We start from the raw sequence: 16,047 nt of genomic DNA, 5'->3' as shown, positions 1-16,047 counted from the left end.
TTGTTATTAGAAACCAGATCTAGGTGCTATGTTTATTGCTAAGGCAGTGTCATTGCTTCTAGGCCCTCAATTGACAAAGCAAGGAGATATATGTGTATACACATACACACACACACACTTGTCCTGGGTTCTAATACTGTTCTCCAATAAAAGAACGAGGACTTGTTGGAGAAATCACTGATTCTAGAGCAGGAAATATAAAAGATGAGTCTAAAGCATCTTGTAGTGCCACAGAGTAAGAAAGTGTTAAAAAAACAAACAAAAACAAAACACACAGAACCATGGGGTTACATCAAAGAGATACTGGAGTCAATGAAAAAGCTCCCAATGGCCAAAACTGGGACAATTTAAGCAATAAAATAAATAAAACAATTAAATTGGAATTCAAAGTATGAAATGAATATCTTAAGTACCTACTCATATAAAGAAATGATTGAATAATAGATAAATAAATAAATGAGAGATAATAGACAAATCCCCCATGCAAAAGAATTCCAAGTAATTTGTGTACATGCTCTACTCTTAAGAAGGTGGCTCATAACTCCCTGTTCCTAATAGGTGGGCTGCATATAGTGACTTTATTTCAAAGAATCCACTACGGGAAAAAAAAAGAAAGAGTAAATGTACAGTGGGAAAACCTGACAAACATTATAATCAGGTGATGAAAGTTAGTATCAACAGTGATAAGTCATATTCATCCTATGTACCCTTGATATGATGTGACAATAACGGTATTTTACCTCCCCCCAAATCCATTCCCAATCTAATTATGAGAAAAATGTCAGACAAATCCCAATTGAAAGACATTCTTCAAAATACCTGAAAATATTCCTCAAAACTATCAAGATAATAAAAAATGAGGAAAGTCTGAAAAACTTTATCAGAAGGAACCTAAAGTGACATGGTGACTAAATGTAATGTAGTATCCTGAATGGGATCTTGAAACATAATAGGATATTAAGGAAAAACTGAGGAAATCTGAACGAAGTACGGGCTTTGGTTAATAATAATATATCAGTATTGACTGAAATGTACCATACTAATATATTAACAAGAGAGGAAACTGGGCATGGAAGCAGGGCATTTATTCTGGGCCCTCTTTGTAATTTTTCTGTAAATCTCAAATTACTCTAAAATATAAGCTTTATTTTATAAAATTCTACAGAAGTGCCTACTGAAATAGCTCATTAAGTGGTTCCCTATCCTTTGTTTCGTGGTTCCCTATCCTTTGTTTCCTGGCCTTTCCTTTTTAATTATTGATTCTTGCAACTTTGTATAGAGCAGAACACTGATGATCTCAGAGGTAAAAGTATGTGTTGCTGCCTCTTTGCCATTCTAAATGTCTGCAAATCTGACTCCTTGCATCCCAGTTTTCTATTGGTTTTCCTAATAAATTTCATCTAATAACAGTATCACTGTAACCAATTACCTAAAGTGCTCTGGAAATGAACGCGAGAAAATCCATCATAGCAACCCTGTGTTTTGACAATTCCTATAAATCAACATCGATTGAAATAGCTGTAATTGCCAACCTAACACTAGCACCATTTCTCTCTCTTATAGCCAGTGTCCAGAAGGATACATCTGTGTGAAAGCTGGTCGAAACCCCAATTATGGATACACAAGCTTTGATACCTTTAGTTGGGCTTTCTTGTCCCTATTTCGACTCATGACTCAAGACTACTGGGAGAACCTTTACCAACTGGTAAGTGTCCTGTCCATTAGGGCTGTTACAACAATATACCACAGCCTGGATAGCTTATAAATAACAGAAGTGTATTGCTTACAGTTCTAGAGACTGGGAAGTTTAAGATCAAGATGCCAGCCTTGCTTCATTCTGGCAAAAGCCCCTTTTTAGTTCATAAACTGTCATCTTGCTATGCCATCACCTGCATAGAAAGGGCTAATCCCATTCATGACAGCTCCACCTTCACCATCTAATCACCTCACAAAGGCCCCACCTTCTATCATACTGGGCATTAGATTTTCAACTTAGCAATTTGGGGGAGACACAAGCATTCAGACCACAGCAGTAAGGCTCAAATTAACACATGTGAGATTTAATTTTATGAACATATATGAACCTACAAGTATCAATATTATTAATAACACTGTAGAATACAGAGGAGTGTCCAGTACAAAGCATGTATGCCTATAATCCCAACTGATCATTCAGTCAGTACTTGGTACAATAAAAACTTTTTATATGAAGGACATTCTGCTAGGAAGAATGGATGATGCCAAGATTGTTCAAGGCTTTAGTTCATAATCTATTTGTAGTTATAAAAAGAGCATGTGAAATATTTTAAAAATCAATTATATAAAAAATTTCAAGTTAAACCCATGGTTAATTGGAGCTAGGAAAATGGGAAAGAAAGATGTTGAAAGATGTAGAGAATAGGCTGCCATGGAAAGAGAACTCCATGAAAAGGAATTAAAGATAGTGTTCTTATTTGTTAATAGTGCCCCCCATTATGGACTCTAAGATTTTAGTGAGGTTTTGCATATATATATCCAACATATACTCATCTGAAAAGTGTATGTTTGTATCAAATGACACTATAGTTAAGCCTCAGATAATTTAAATATTATTTGTGTATATGTGCGTGTGCACGTGTGCACTTACATGTGTTCACTTTCATACCAAACAAATATTGGCCAAAATACAATGGATGCTAAAAAGTATTCACCTCCTCACTATCTAATTATGGAAATCAAAGGATATTATAGAAAATACTCATGAAATTTGGGGACATTATAGAAAATACTCATGAAATTATCCTTTGCTTCCCTAGACATTACGTGCTGCTGGAAAAACATACATGATATTTTTTGTCCTGGTGATTTTCTTGGGATCTTTCTATTTGGTGAATTTGATCCTGGCTGTGGTGGCCATGGCCTATGAAGAACAGAATCAGGCCACCTTGGAAGAAGCAGAACAGAAAGAGGCTGAATTTCAGCAAATGCTGGAACAACTTAAAAAGCAACAGGAAGAAGCTCAGGTACTGAGTGATAATAAGCAAAGTTTTATCAGTATTGTTATTACTACTGTAAGTTTTAAGAATATTGTTGTAGCATAGAGGTCAAACTGGAACCAGCTTTTCATTTGGTATACAAGCACTAGCATTAGAAATAAGAGAAAGCTATTCAAACCTAAAATTGTTTCTGAAGTTGAAACCAAAGGAATTTTTTGACATTATATATAAAGAAGTTACTTTGGGGTAGAAAACACATTCAGGATAAGGTGGACTATGAAAGTGTATCATGAAACCTGAGGGGAGAATCTGACATTCAGTTTAATGTGAAAAGGTTCATAACTGATATTTCCAACTACTCATGTTTCACCCCTAATTATAAAATTTAAGGTTTTATTCTGAATTTAATTTATCTCAAATATTAACAAGAAAACATTATGTATACCTATTCTTAACCACTCTTTGGGTTTTCTGCAGCATAAAAGGTATTTGCTACAGCCCCTATCAGGATATCAGGAAAGCATCTGCATTAAATGACAACTTTAAATTCTCATTAATATTGATAGGTTATTTGAACTCAGGGCATGGTGAATGGGCCATCCATGTCTTGAGGGAAGAGACAGAATAGTATCTGCTCAAAAGGAAAATAAATAAATAAGTAAATAGATGAAAGTCATGCGAAGACAGTAAAATATGATACATGGTAGTAAGAGTTTCTCTACATTTTTACCAGTACTTGGTTATGGTTAGTCTTATTAGCCATTCTACTAAGTACCTCATCATTTTATTCGGCATTTTCTTAATGACTAATGATTTTGAGCATATTTTCACGTTCTTATTTTCTATCTGTGTAGCTTCTACTGTGAAGTGGTTGTTTAAATCTTTTGCCCATTTGTTTTTTAAACTGGGCTTTTTGTTTTCTTGAGTTTCAAGCAGTCTTTATATATCCTGGGAATAAGTTCTTTAGTCCTTAATGATATATATGCTTTGCAGATATTTTCTCCTAATCCTTAACTTCTCTTTTCATTCTAATACAATTTTTAGATAAAAATTAAATCTGGATGAAGTATACTTTACCAAGTTTTTTTGTTTGTTTAGTCATGCTTTTGGTGTTGTGTCTAAGATACTTTTGCCAAATCTACATCATCAAGATTTCCTATTCTTCTTCCTAGGAGCTTTATAGTTTCATGTTTTATTCTTAGGCCAATGACCTATCTTATGCTAATTTTTGTGTAAGTTGTAATTTATATGTTGAGATTTTTTTCTTTTGCATATGGATATCTAATTATTACAGCACCATTTGTTTTTCTTGCTGTTGTTTTTCTCTTTTTTAAATTTAAATTCAATTAGTTAACATATAATGTATTATTGGTTTCAGAGGTACAGGTCAGTGATTCATCAGCCTTATATAATACCCAGTGCTCATAACATCACATGCCTTACTTAAAGTCCATCACCCAATTACCCCATCCCCCTACACCCCCTCCCCTCCAGCAACCTTCAGTCTTTTTCCTATGATTAAGAGTTTCTTATGGTTTGTCTCCCTCTCTGATTTCATCTTGTTTTATTTTTTCCTCTCTTCCCCTATGATCCTAAGTTCCACATATCAGTGAGATCATATGATAATTGTCTTTCTCTGATTGACATTTTCACAAGCATAATACCCTCTAGTTCCACCCACTTAGAAATGGCAAGATTTCTTTCTTTCTTTCTTTCTTTCTTTTTTTTTTTTTTTTTTTTTTTTGATGGCTGAGTAGTATTGCATTATATATACATACCACATTTTCTTTATCCATTCATCTGTCTATGGACATCTGGGCTCTTTCCAGAGTTTGGCTATTGTGGACATTGCTGCTATAAACATTGAGGAGCAGGTGCCCCTTCAGATCACTGCATTTGTATCTTTAGGGTAAATACCTAGTAGTGCAAATGCTGGATTGTAGGGTAGTTCTATTTCCAACTTTTTGAGGAACCTCCATACTGTTCTCCAGAGTGGCTGCACCAGCTTGCATTCTCACCAAGAGTGTAAGAGGGTTCCCCTTTCTCTGCATCCTCACCAGCATCTGTCATTTCCTGACTTGTAAATTTTAGCCATTCTGACTAGGGTAGCACCATTTGTTGAACAAAATATTCTTTCTCCACTAAATTGCCTCTGAACCTTGTCAAAAAAGTTGTCCAGGTGTGAATGAGACTATTTCTAGATTCTATTCTTTTCAATTGATTTGTTTCTCTTTACAGGAATACACATTCTCTTTATTACTGTAGCTGTTTAATAAATCCTGAAATCAGATATTATAGCTCTCCAATTTTTTTTTCCCAAAGCTGTTTTAACTATTCTAAGTCCTTTGCAGCTTCATGGGACTTCTGGAGTCACCTTGTCAATATCAGTTCCATTAGTTTCCATTGCTATGTCTTCAAGTTTCCCATGTTTTCTTCTGTAGTGTCTGCTATACCACTAATCCCATAAAGTGCATTTTTCATCTCAGTTTTTGTAATTTTCATCTCTAAAACCTTTACCTATATCTCTTTTATATTCCCCATGACTCTAATATTTTGAACATACACAATATAGTAACTATTTAAAGTCCTTAAAGTCGTTTTCTTCTAATTCTAACATCTGTGTCAGATCTTGATCAGTTTTAAATTTTTTCTTCATTAATGGTCATATGTTCCTGATCTTTCTTTCTTTTTTCTTCTTTTTCTTCTTCTTCTTCTTCTTCTTCTTCTTCTTCTTCTTCTTCTTCTTCTCCTTCTTCTTTCATTCCTGACAATTTTCAGTTGAATTCCAGACACTGTTAATTTTACCTTTTTGGAGTGCTGGATATGTTTGTCTTCCTATAAAGATTCTTGATCCTTATTTGGGGACATTAGTTACATTACTTAAAAACAGCTTGATCCTTTTCCATCTTGAAACCTTTGAAGATTTGTTAGGTAGGACTTGTAGAGCATCTAGTCTAAGGCTCACTGTTCCCTACCACTGAGTGAAGATGCTTTTGAACACTCTACCCAGTGCCCCATTAATGATGTGTCTTCAAAACCAGTGTTACATACATTTTGTCCATTTTAGTGGTTGTTTCAAGATGGAGAGCAAATCTATCTTAGCCAGAAGCAGTAGTCCAAATAACTTTTGTACATAGTGACTTTTTGATAGTGATTTTTTTTCAGATAGACAGGTCATTTAAAGCATTATTTGAATTACAGTAGATTTGTAGATTCAATGGGTAGAGTTAAAATTTAAGTTTTTAATAATTCTGAGTTACCCTTAAGATGCACACCATATAGTATTAAGTCCTTTTTTTTCTGAGGCATTTTTTGGTGAGACAGGGATTTGACAATGAATTGTTTAGCTGGTTACACAGTCCAACCATATTCTTGGCATTTGTTAAACATACTGGCTTTGCTATTTTCATCTTACCACCGGGTACAGAGTAGTATCATGGTTATAGTTTAGTGATTTTACAAGGAAAGCTTTAAATATGTTTGGTGATACTTAAAAACCTCATAAAATATACCTCATGCTTGGCAGAAAGTTCTACTATATTTCAAGTACTTAAAAGTTTATTTCAGATCACTATAAATAAAACACATTTGTAAGATAATGAAGTACATTAGCTATTTACAGGACTAATTATTTCAAAGTTTTAAATAAATATAGGAAATAATATTTGTAGGTTGTATATAAATGTATTTTAAAGCATTGGATTATTCTATTATCAATTATAAAAAGAAACAACAATGTGCTTGAAAAATACTATAGTACAGGAGTAGGAATACATTCTGAAATTCAGCCACTTTAGGGTAAAATATAGCATCAATTAAAAGAGTAGAAGATTTTAAATTTAGAAGTAAAAGTGCACAATGTCTATTAGAAGTTTAAAGAATCTAATTATCTATATCCTAATTAGGTCAACTAAAAAATGTGCATTCTTTTCACTTAAAAGTCAATTATTGGATTCCAGTGATCAAATCATGATTTGGCTCAGCTTTAGCTTCCTATGTACAAAAATTTATGCTGATCCTAGAGTGACTGATCCCAGTGTTTTAATTTGGACTGAGATGACACAATACCAATCCAATTTTACCTCCTTACTGAGAACACAGATAACAATGCCCAGTAAGTAACCAATATTGAAACAGAGGAAGGTGTTGGAAGCAGACAGAGAAGGAGATGTAATCTACCCACGAGATCATCGGTGCTCCACCATAACTTCCATCTTACTAACCACCTGTCACTCTTCAAAGGTACCATCTAGCCAATGACTTCATGAAGCCTAGCATCACTTCCATTTTCATTTAGTATCTGTTGAAGGGCCTCCTAAAGCTAGTCATTGTTTAGACATGAAAAAGTAACAGTAAGCTCAGTGAACTCACAAGTCAAGTGTAACTTTAAAGGATGACTGAAGACAAAACCCAACAACAAAAAAAAATGTTTTATACTGAATCATCATAACCGTGTTTTGCATTTAATTTGTGATCTTTAATTTGTTAATGGGGCCTAACACAACATATCCCATAGCAGTTTATATAGGTCTGATAGGAAGAATTTTATAGTAAGCTTTGGGACAAAATTAGAAATATTGGCATTTAAGAGAGCCAATATAATTAGAAGTAAAACTGAAACAGGTATTATAGTTAATGTCTTGTAATTTTGAACAGGTTTGTTAAACTGGATTTATGTTTAAAGTGAAGTATAATTAGAAGCAGTCATGTGGATTTATTTCTTAAGGATACACACATACAGTGAGTTATAGAACTTATGTTGAATCACACAGAAGTGTTATAAGGAGAACTAAATGTTACTCCTTGAGTAAATATTAAGCATATATTTGTTATTTGTTATGAGAGGAATTCATCAAGAGGCATCTGGGTGGCTTGGTTAGTTAAGGGTCTGCCTTCAGCTTAGGTCACAGTCCCAGGGTCCTGAGATCAAGCCCCGCATTGAGCTCCCTGCTCAGTGGGGAGTCTGCTTCTCCCTCTCCCTCTGCTGCTCCCCCTGCTCATGCTCTCCCTCTGTCACATAAATAATTTTTTTTTAAAAAAAGAGCAATTCATCAAGCCAGTGAAAGCAATACTCTTAGTCTAAGTAAGCAGAACATTGGTCTTGTCACAGAGATGGGTAGAAGCAGGTACAGACATAAGAGGTGACAGGAAACATCTGCCTTTGAGGGAATTGGCAAATCACTGGCAGTGGAACAAGTGACAGATTGAGTTGATATGTGACACAGAAAATGTGTTGTGTCGGGAGGTTACCATTGTTGCCTTAGAAATGCTTTAGTTCTGAGTTATTTGAACTGTTATCCAAAATAGGTAGGGAAATCACGTCTTATGCAAAACAAATTCCGGAAGTGATTTAAATGAACAAGAGTTTCAGGATTACGGCAAAGGAATATTACCACCACTTCCTTTGTTTCTAACTAGAAACAAGTCAATAAATGACTAACACTATGCATTGCACTGTGTTACTGTGTATACAAAGTGGAAAGAAGAATTAAGAACTTTATTTGGATAAAAATAAATATATGTATATTCATTCTTTCAATAAGTGCTATATATTATGTATTTTTTATGTATTAAGTACTAAGCAACTATATTTAACTTGCTACAAATAAGTGCCTCATTTATTCACTTTATTTTATATATATTTACATTAGCCTCATTTGACAAAAGGCCTTGAATCTTTATCTTCCATTACTGACATTAAAAATGATATTAACAATCAAGAGTTCAATAAAAAATCTGGTTATATGACTGTATGTAATTCCATAAATACCCAAATTCTGAATTACTGTTCCATTTAATTGCTAGGCATAGTCCTATACTGAGTCTTAAATTGAATATAGTATTCAATATGAACAAATATCCATTTTACGTTTTATGTACATTTTACATTGCTTAGCCCAATACACATATTTATTACTTATGTAGTACTATGGTTCCCATCTCTGGGATCACAATAATCTTAGAGAATTTGTATTTATAGTACCTTTAGTCTAAACCTTTTTTTTTTTTCTTTGTAATTGTAGTTGAGATGAGATTCAGAAATGGAAGCTACTGTGGAGGGTTTGCTTCTCCTCAGGAAGAAAAAAACAAAAAGCATGTGTTGTCAAGCTCATTATATATAGTTTTATCTTCTTTCCTAAAATGTTTCTGTTATACAGACCATTCTGACATAGAGTCTTTTATGAAACCTTGAAAATTCAAGTCTATATAGGTCTTCTTCTTCCCCAACGCCATCCCAGTGTTTGAGACAATTGACAGCATAATGCCTTTTTCATTTTTATTCACTAAACATTCACTGGACACTTTTCATGTCAGGTGACATACTAGACAATATGTACAAACCCATTTGACAAAATTCCTACCTAGCATACATCTAGTGGAGAAAATAAAACAAAGTGGGTAGATAAATTAGAGCTGTCTGTATTTAGTAATGACATATGTAAAGAGTTGAAACAGTATTCTCATAATTAATTCATTTCCACTTCCATGATTATATTTAAAAACAGGAATATGCTTAATGAGAACTCAGCTTTGATAGGAATTATATCACTGCTTCATATCCTCTAGTCATGGTTAGATCACTTCCAGTCTAAAAATACTATTCATTACAAAACAATCTGCCGTGTTTCACCTTAGAGATGGTTGTTTCTTCAGTATATACAAAAATTCAAAATGATAAAATATACTTAGTGCTGAAACATAAAAAGAAAACATTTAAAGAAAATCTCATAATCCCTTAAATGATTATTTCAAGTACTTATTGATTGATATGTTAATCATTTGTTATTTTAATAATAATAGATATTTTGTAAACATTAAAAAATTAAAGCTAAACATGCAATGTAATAAATTAATCATGTTCATCTCTGGGATTAACATAACCCCAGGGATGTGAATGACAATACTAAGAGAATTCAAATGGAAGTAGAGGTCAAATGAGCCAATATATTCCCACTACTTCTATCTACTGGTAAAATAGTAAACACTTTAAATTCTTTGAGTTCACAAAAAGGGAAAAGAGAAAGTCTTAGACCTAGATTTAGAAGGAAAAAAATACCACTCAGTTGTTAGGATGGAATTGGAACAGTAATCAGACCAGCAACCACCACTAAGAGAACATTTGTTTTTAAAATGTAGAAGATATTTTTAAGAGAGCAACTTTTCTTGAAAATGAAGCTAATCTCAAAAGAGTTGTTTTTTTTTAAGCCTCTCCAAGAGATGTGCTAAACCAGACTTTTCTTGCCTTAATGCATAGGTTAACATATTGCTTTATACTGTTTTAAATTGTCATTATTAAGTAAACTCTCTAAGACACAATGAAGTGACCAGAAGGCACAATGTTTACCTATTGTTCACAGTCTTAATGACAACATTTGTACCACAGTTGACTGTTTCTAAAAGGACTTGGTGTAAACAGTGCCTGGCTTTGTCTTAAACAGGCAGTTGCAGCAGCATCAGCTGCTTCAAGAGATTTCAGTGGAATAGGTGGGTTAGGAGAGCTCCTGGAAAGTTCTTCAGAAGCATCAAAGTTAAGTTCTAAAAGCGCTAAGGAGTGGAGGAACCGAAGGAAGAAAAGACGACAAAGGGAGCATTTTGAAGGAAACAACAAAGGAGAGGGAGACAGGTTTCCCAAATCTGAATCTGAGGACAGTGTCAAAAGAAGAAGCTTCCTTTTCTCCATGGATGGAAACCGACTGACTAGTGACAAGAAATTCTACTCCCCTCATCAGGTATGGTTTTCTTCAAAGAGCTCCAGTTTGTTCTGTCATTGCTATTGCTTTGTAATTACTGTATATTGTTTTGGTATATTTTTATAATATCTGATATAAATGAAGGACGGGGAACTATCATTTAACATGATTCTTTAATTTGTATCATAAGCTGTCTTTAAAAGAGACTTTTAAACCATTAATAACTTTTAAGGCAATCAGCTTTAAACAACACTATTTTGAGACCATGTTTCTTAATTTTCAGTTTTTGGGGGGTGAGAGGAGTAAAACTTAGCTATTGGAACTCAGTGAGAGTTTTGCAATCTCCTGTTTACCTTTTTCATTTTGAGACCTCAAATGAACTTAGTATCTCTGCATATGGGTGTCTGCCTTTATTGTCTGAGTTGTAATTGCCACATATGCATGAATTAAAAAAAAAATCTCTGGATTTTGCCTTGATCTTTTGATATGTGAACCATGCTGTCATAAGTCTCCATTATGCTGACATGGTGTCACGCTAAGAGACATCAGAATGAAATGATGACCTAAATGCTCTTGGAAGAGACCTAAACTGAACACAGTCTATTTTTGCTCTGACTTAATGCCAACTACATAGTTCTTCAGCATATTTTCAAGTCAAAGAGGGAAAGGAGTTTTGTTTGTTAATACATTTTATGGGTTACATAATGTAAAGAATAAATAATTATGAACTCTGTGATAAGTAAAGTTTTGACTTTGAACACTATTTGTTTCCACTAGAATTTCATGTGCTATGAATTATTAACTCTTCTAATCATATTAATCTGGGTCAGAATTATACCCTAAAAATAATGCTTTGAGGGATACTATATAATTAAGATAAAGCAAAAAACTATATATCAACCAAGAGGTATGATATCCTTCTTATAAAGAACAAAAATCTTTTTAAAAATTGGAGTGATAAGCACAAATTCAGCATAGTGTTTAGCTCTTGGTTAGGAGGAAGGAGCATATGAAAGGTATCAATGAGTGTTTATCATTTGTATTGAATATGTAAATAAAATTTTAAAAAATAAACAAACACATTAATAACTTGAATTCTCATAGTAGGACAAAATAGATGTGTACACATGAGAAGTTGAAAGATAAAAACCATTTTCCTCCAGATAATGCCAATATCAAAAGGTCCGATTATTATCTTGCATAAAACAAATATAAAGTATGGTTTAAATAAATACAACACATTTTGGATTAACTGGAAGCTCTACTGGGCAAGTTAGTTTCTTTGACCAGATTTTTTTGTCACCTTGATTTTAGCATTATTAGGACTATAAGAGTCATTAGGATTAAGAGTATTTGACATTATACCATAATGACTGACATCATAGAAGCTTGTGTTCATATCTCAACTCCCAAGTGAGTTCTGTGACCCTACTCAAGTGACTTGTATTTTTGTAAGATTTCTGTCATAGGGGTAATAATGTCTACCTTAAAGAGTTGTGAAAGATTAAGCAATATATAGAAACCTTATATGACAAATAGTAAAGCTCTTATTAAGTTAAAATTGATGAATGATTCCAGATGAGGGAAACTAAAAACTTTTGAATAGTTGCAATTACCACAAAGGTGTATGCACAGTAGCAATATTTACATAAGCATATTTATAAGCTTATATTTTTGCATATTTTGCAAATTTAAGCATATTTTTTAAAACAGTACTGTTTCCATCCTTGTTTCATTACCACGCTCAAATAGAAATTGGATTAGTTCATTCAGCCAATCAACAAATATTTAATGAACACCTACTATGTGGCAGAAGTATTCTAGAAAATGAAAATACTCTGTGAGCCAAAGAAGGATACAATTCACCGACCTCATGGAAATTTATACTAAAGAAGAAAACAGACAATAAATAAGATAAATAAGTTACAGACTATGTTAGAGGGTGATAAGTGCTATGGGAAAAAATAAGCAAATCATGAAAAGGGAATCAGGAGCACTAAGTGGATGTAAAAATTTTAAATAGGGTGGTTTGGGAAGTCTTCACTGTAAAGGAGACATTTAAGCAAAGATTTGTAAGGAGGCAAAGGAAGAGATTATCTCATTGAAGAGTATCCCAGACTCATGGAAGAGCCAAATGTAAGGCCCCGGCAAAGCAGTATGCCTGGAATGCTGAAGGAGCAGCTGGGAGGCCTGTGTTGAGTGAACCACAGAGAGAGCAGAGAGAAATTAGGTGGCAGATACAGTTTTAATACTAAAAACAGAATCAGTATATACATATGTTATATGTAGTTCATTTTACAGTATTTGTAGATAGATAAGAGGTAGGTAGATAAATGGAGAGATACACAGATATAGAAGATATTTCAAAAGTAAAAGAAAGATCCTATGAACACCGATACTTACAAATCCCAATAAAGACAGGGAGCATTAACACAACTCACAAGCAAATATATACCAGAAGCAGTGTACGATTTCTGGCTATATAAACAAAAAAGTGTTCTGTGATAGTAAAGAGAATCAATGAAGGTAGCATAGGAACAGGAAGCATAAGATGGACATGGCATGCATTTAAAACAAATTTATCTTCTGAAAATGTCAAGGCCACAAATTATGGGAATGCTGCCCTCTACTAACATAAATTTTTGAATGTTGTTTTACATTTACTTTATTATTTTATCTTCAAATAGATAAATCATGTTCATAGTACAGCATGGAAATGTACTTAAGGGTGTACAATGCAAAGTGAATCTCCTCCAAAGATTTTAGCTATGTTGTTTGGACACACCGAGACAATTTATTTTAAACCAGAAGGTTTGCTGCTATAACCAGTTATAGTTGTTGATTTATTGAAAACTCTGATAGGTACAGACAGTTAACTTGAAATTCTATTAAGTATTTCCACTAGAACATCTTTACATTCTCTGCATCATCTTCCATCTGGATTCTTCCCAACTGACTTCAAGTTCAATCCCTACATGCAGGACTGTGTATTACAGGCCTAATTACTTCTATTTTCTTTTTTGTTAATGAAAATTATAAGAGAGAAAGTTCATATTTACTTTCTCAGAACAAGGCAAAACATAAAAAATAAAGATACCTGGGATTCATGTTTTGCCATGCCTGAGGCAAAGAAAAATGGCCTTTTGGTCCTTAGAGCATAAAAGCTTGTTTTCCTTAGAGAAAGGGCTGCCACAGCTGTGGGTATTTCCTCTACTTTGCTGCATCTTCTAGTGTGTTATTTTTGGTTTATTTTCTCTGAATACTATTTTTGTTATCTTCTTTTTTGGTCTCTGTTGCCTTGAAAGCTGTGCTCATACCCATTATTATACTTTCCAAAGAGTGAACAGAAGTTTCAAATAAACTTAAAATTCTGGAACGCCTTTGAAAACACCCCAACATAAAAACATTCAAATTAAAGGCACGTACCAGATACATTATAAACACGCACATACACCGTATACTCTCAACCAATATCATACAGACTGATTTTCAGTTTCCAAAGATAGTCGCTGAACATATGCATATTAAGATGATTACACTGAATCATCCTAGGGGTTAATGCAAGACAAAGTTAGGATTCTTCTAGTACCTGCATTAGAATCACCTGGAATGTGTATTGAATATTTAGATTCCAGAGTCCTATCCCCTACTTATTAAATCCCAAGTAAAAAACAACAACAACAACAAAAAAACCCTGAGACTAAAAATACACACTAAAGTTTTGAAACACAAGTCTGATAGTAGCCAGTATTATACTGATAATTGATAAAATTGAGTCTAAGGAGAGTAAAACATTACCATTCTTTATTACTGGGGGTTGAGTTTAAGTCTTCATGATATCTGATTTCTTGATCACTTTGATTAACTAGAAAATCAGTCTAACTACTCTCTGACATTGGGTAGCCAACTGTGTGCAAACTGAGTGTCAGAAAGGCATAGTCTCAGGTTGGACAAGCTGGATAACAAATAATAGTTCCTGTGGATATTTTAACTAAGACCAAAACAAGAGCACATTTCTTAATGAGTAATATCTTTCCAGAACATCACTATGACAGAGGGCAACAACGATTATTCTGATCCTTTGCAGTCTTGGAAAAGCCATAAAAATAAAGCTAAAAATGGGGCCTAAGAAAATCAGCATGACCTAATTAGGCAGAGGATCCAAAAATAAATTTGATGGAGTCTGTCTTTTCTATGTTTTTTTCCCCACTAAAATCATTTTATTTGGCTTTATATACTGACTTTTGGAAGAAGAATGGGAAGGTACAGGAATATTTGCTGTGGTCATATGGATATGTCTGCATATGTGTGTGTACATATATATACATATATAGGTATATATACATACACGCATACATATATATAAAACCCTGGCTATGAAGACAGGTGGGGGAGGTCACGAGAGTCCAAGCAGGGGGCGCAATGGGGACTGTCATTGTTAAGAAAGAGGACAGTAAACAAAGATTCCACAGACTGAATAGAGATATTTTTGAAAACTATGACCAAGGCTAGAATAGAGATATTTGGTGCTGCTGGTTTAAAATTCATCCAAAAGGTGAAAGAATGGATTTCATGTTATATCTTCATTTTCTAGTACCAGAAACCATTTGCTCAATTTATTTGTGAACTCATGTAATAAAAAAGTTCTGAATCATCCAGTTCCTTCTAATAAAATTAAAGTGAGATCAGAAGGATAAGCTGTCTTCTACATCACCCTCTTTGGTAAAGTCATGTACATACGTCTTGCTTTTTTAATCTAGTGTTGAATTTTAAGTAATAATAGCAACTTATATGGCACTTCAGGAATTCTCTCTGTTGTGTTTGTTAGTACATATATTCTCTTAAGGTGAATCACTAGTAGCTATTTGGGAAACTATTAGCAAATTCAGAAGACAGCATCATAGGTAAGTTTCATAACTTTTATTCCCACGTGGACAGAGACAAACAGATTCAGAAAAAGAGTAAACTAATTTCCTTTTAGAACTCAAAAGAAGAGAATAAGAGATAACAGTTTTGTTTTTAAGTCAATATCTAGAAGTAACACATTTGATACAATATTTTAAATTTGAGCCAACACTCTCTCTTGAGGCATAATTTATATTCCAAGTTGCATGCCCTTCAGATCATAGCAACTCTTAGTAAAAGCCATCTACTATTTGTTTAACCACCACTTCCTCCAAAAAGAATCATTTGTCCTTTCCAGCATCATGTTCGGACCGGTAACATAATGGTAACAAAATCCACCTCACAGTATTAGAGTTAAGATCAAAAATGAAATGGTTGTGCACTTAGCAAATTGCAAATTAGGATTCCTAATCAGAAAAGAAAAAACAAAACAAAACAAAAAAACTCTTTATACTTAAACTTGTATTGTGATCTTT

At 33.6% G+C, this 16,047-nt stretch overlaps 1 protein-coding gene across 11 annotated transcripts in view; it reads left to right on the top strand.

Annotated features, from left to right (window-relative positions):
* LOC111144135 (sodium voltage-gated channel alpha subunit 3) overlaps window positions 1-16,047 on the top strand; it is a 78,119-nt gene that overhangs the window by 19,013 nt on the left and 43,059 nt on the right. For 8 of the 11 annotated variants that reach the window (XM_022505549.1, XM_022504760.1, XM_022501056.1 and 5 more), the window contains exons 8-10: window positions 1,564-1,705; window positions 2,796-3,002; window positions 10,415-10,705. In XM_022505549.1, the coding sequence (XP_022361257.1) occupies window positions 1,564-1,705; window positions 2,796-3,002; window positions 10,415-10,705 (640 nt within the window). Of the gene's footprint in view, window positions 1-1,563; window positions 1,706-2,795; window positions 3,010-10,414; window positions 10,706-16,047 lie in introns of all 11 variants that reach the window. The other 3 variants (XM_022504029.1, XM_022499423.1, XM_022500220.1) reach the window with 1 other exon arrangement.

This window comes from Enhydra lutris, unplaced genomic scaffold, assembly GCF_002288905.1.
Source record: "Enhydra lutris kenyoni isolate GAN:26980312 unplaced genomic scaffold, ASM228890v2 scaffoldscaffold1, whole genome shotgun sequence".
Lineage (NCBI taxonomy): Eukaryota > Metazoa > Chordata > Mammalia > Carnivora > Mustelidae > Enhydra > Enhydra lutris.
Note: the sequence above shows the minus strand (reverse complement) of the source record. Positions and strands in the feature narration are given on the sequence as shown.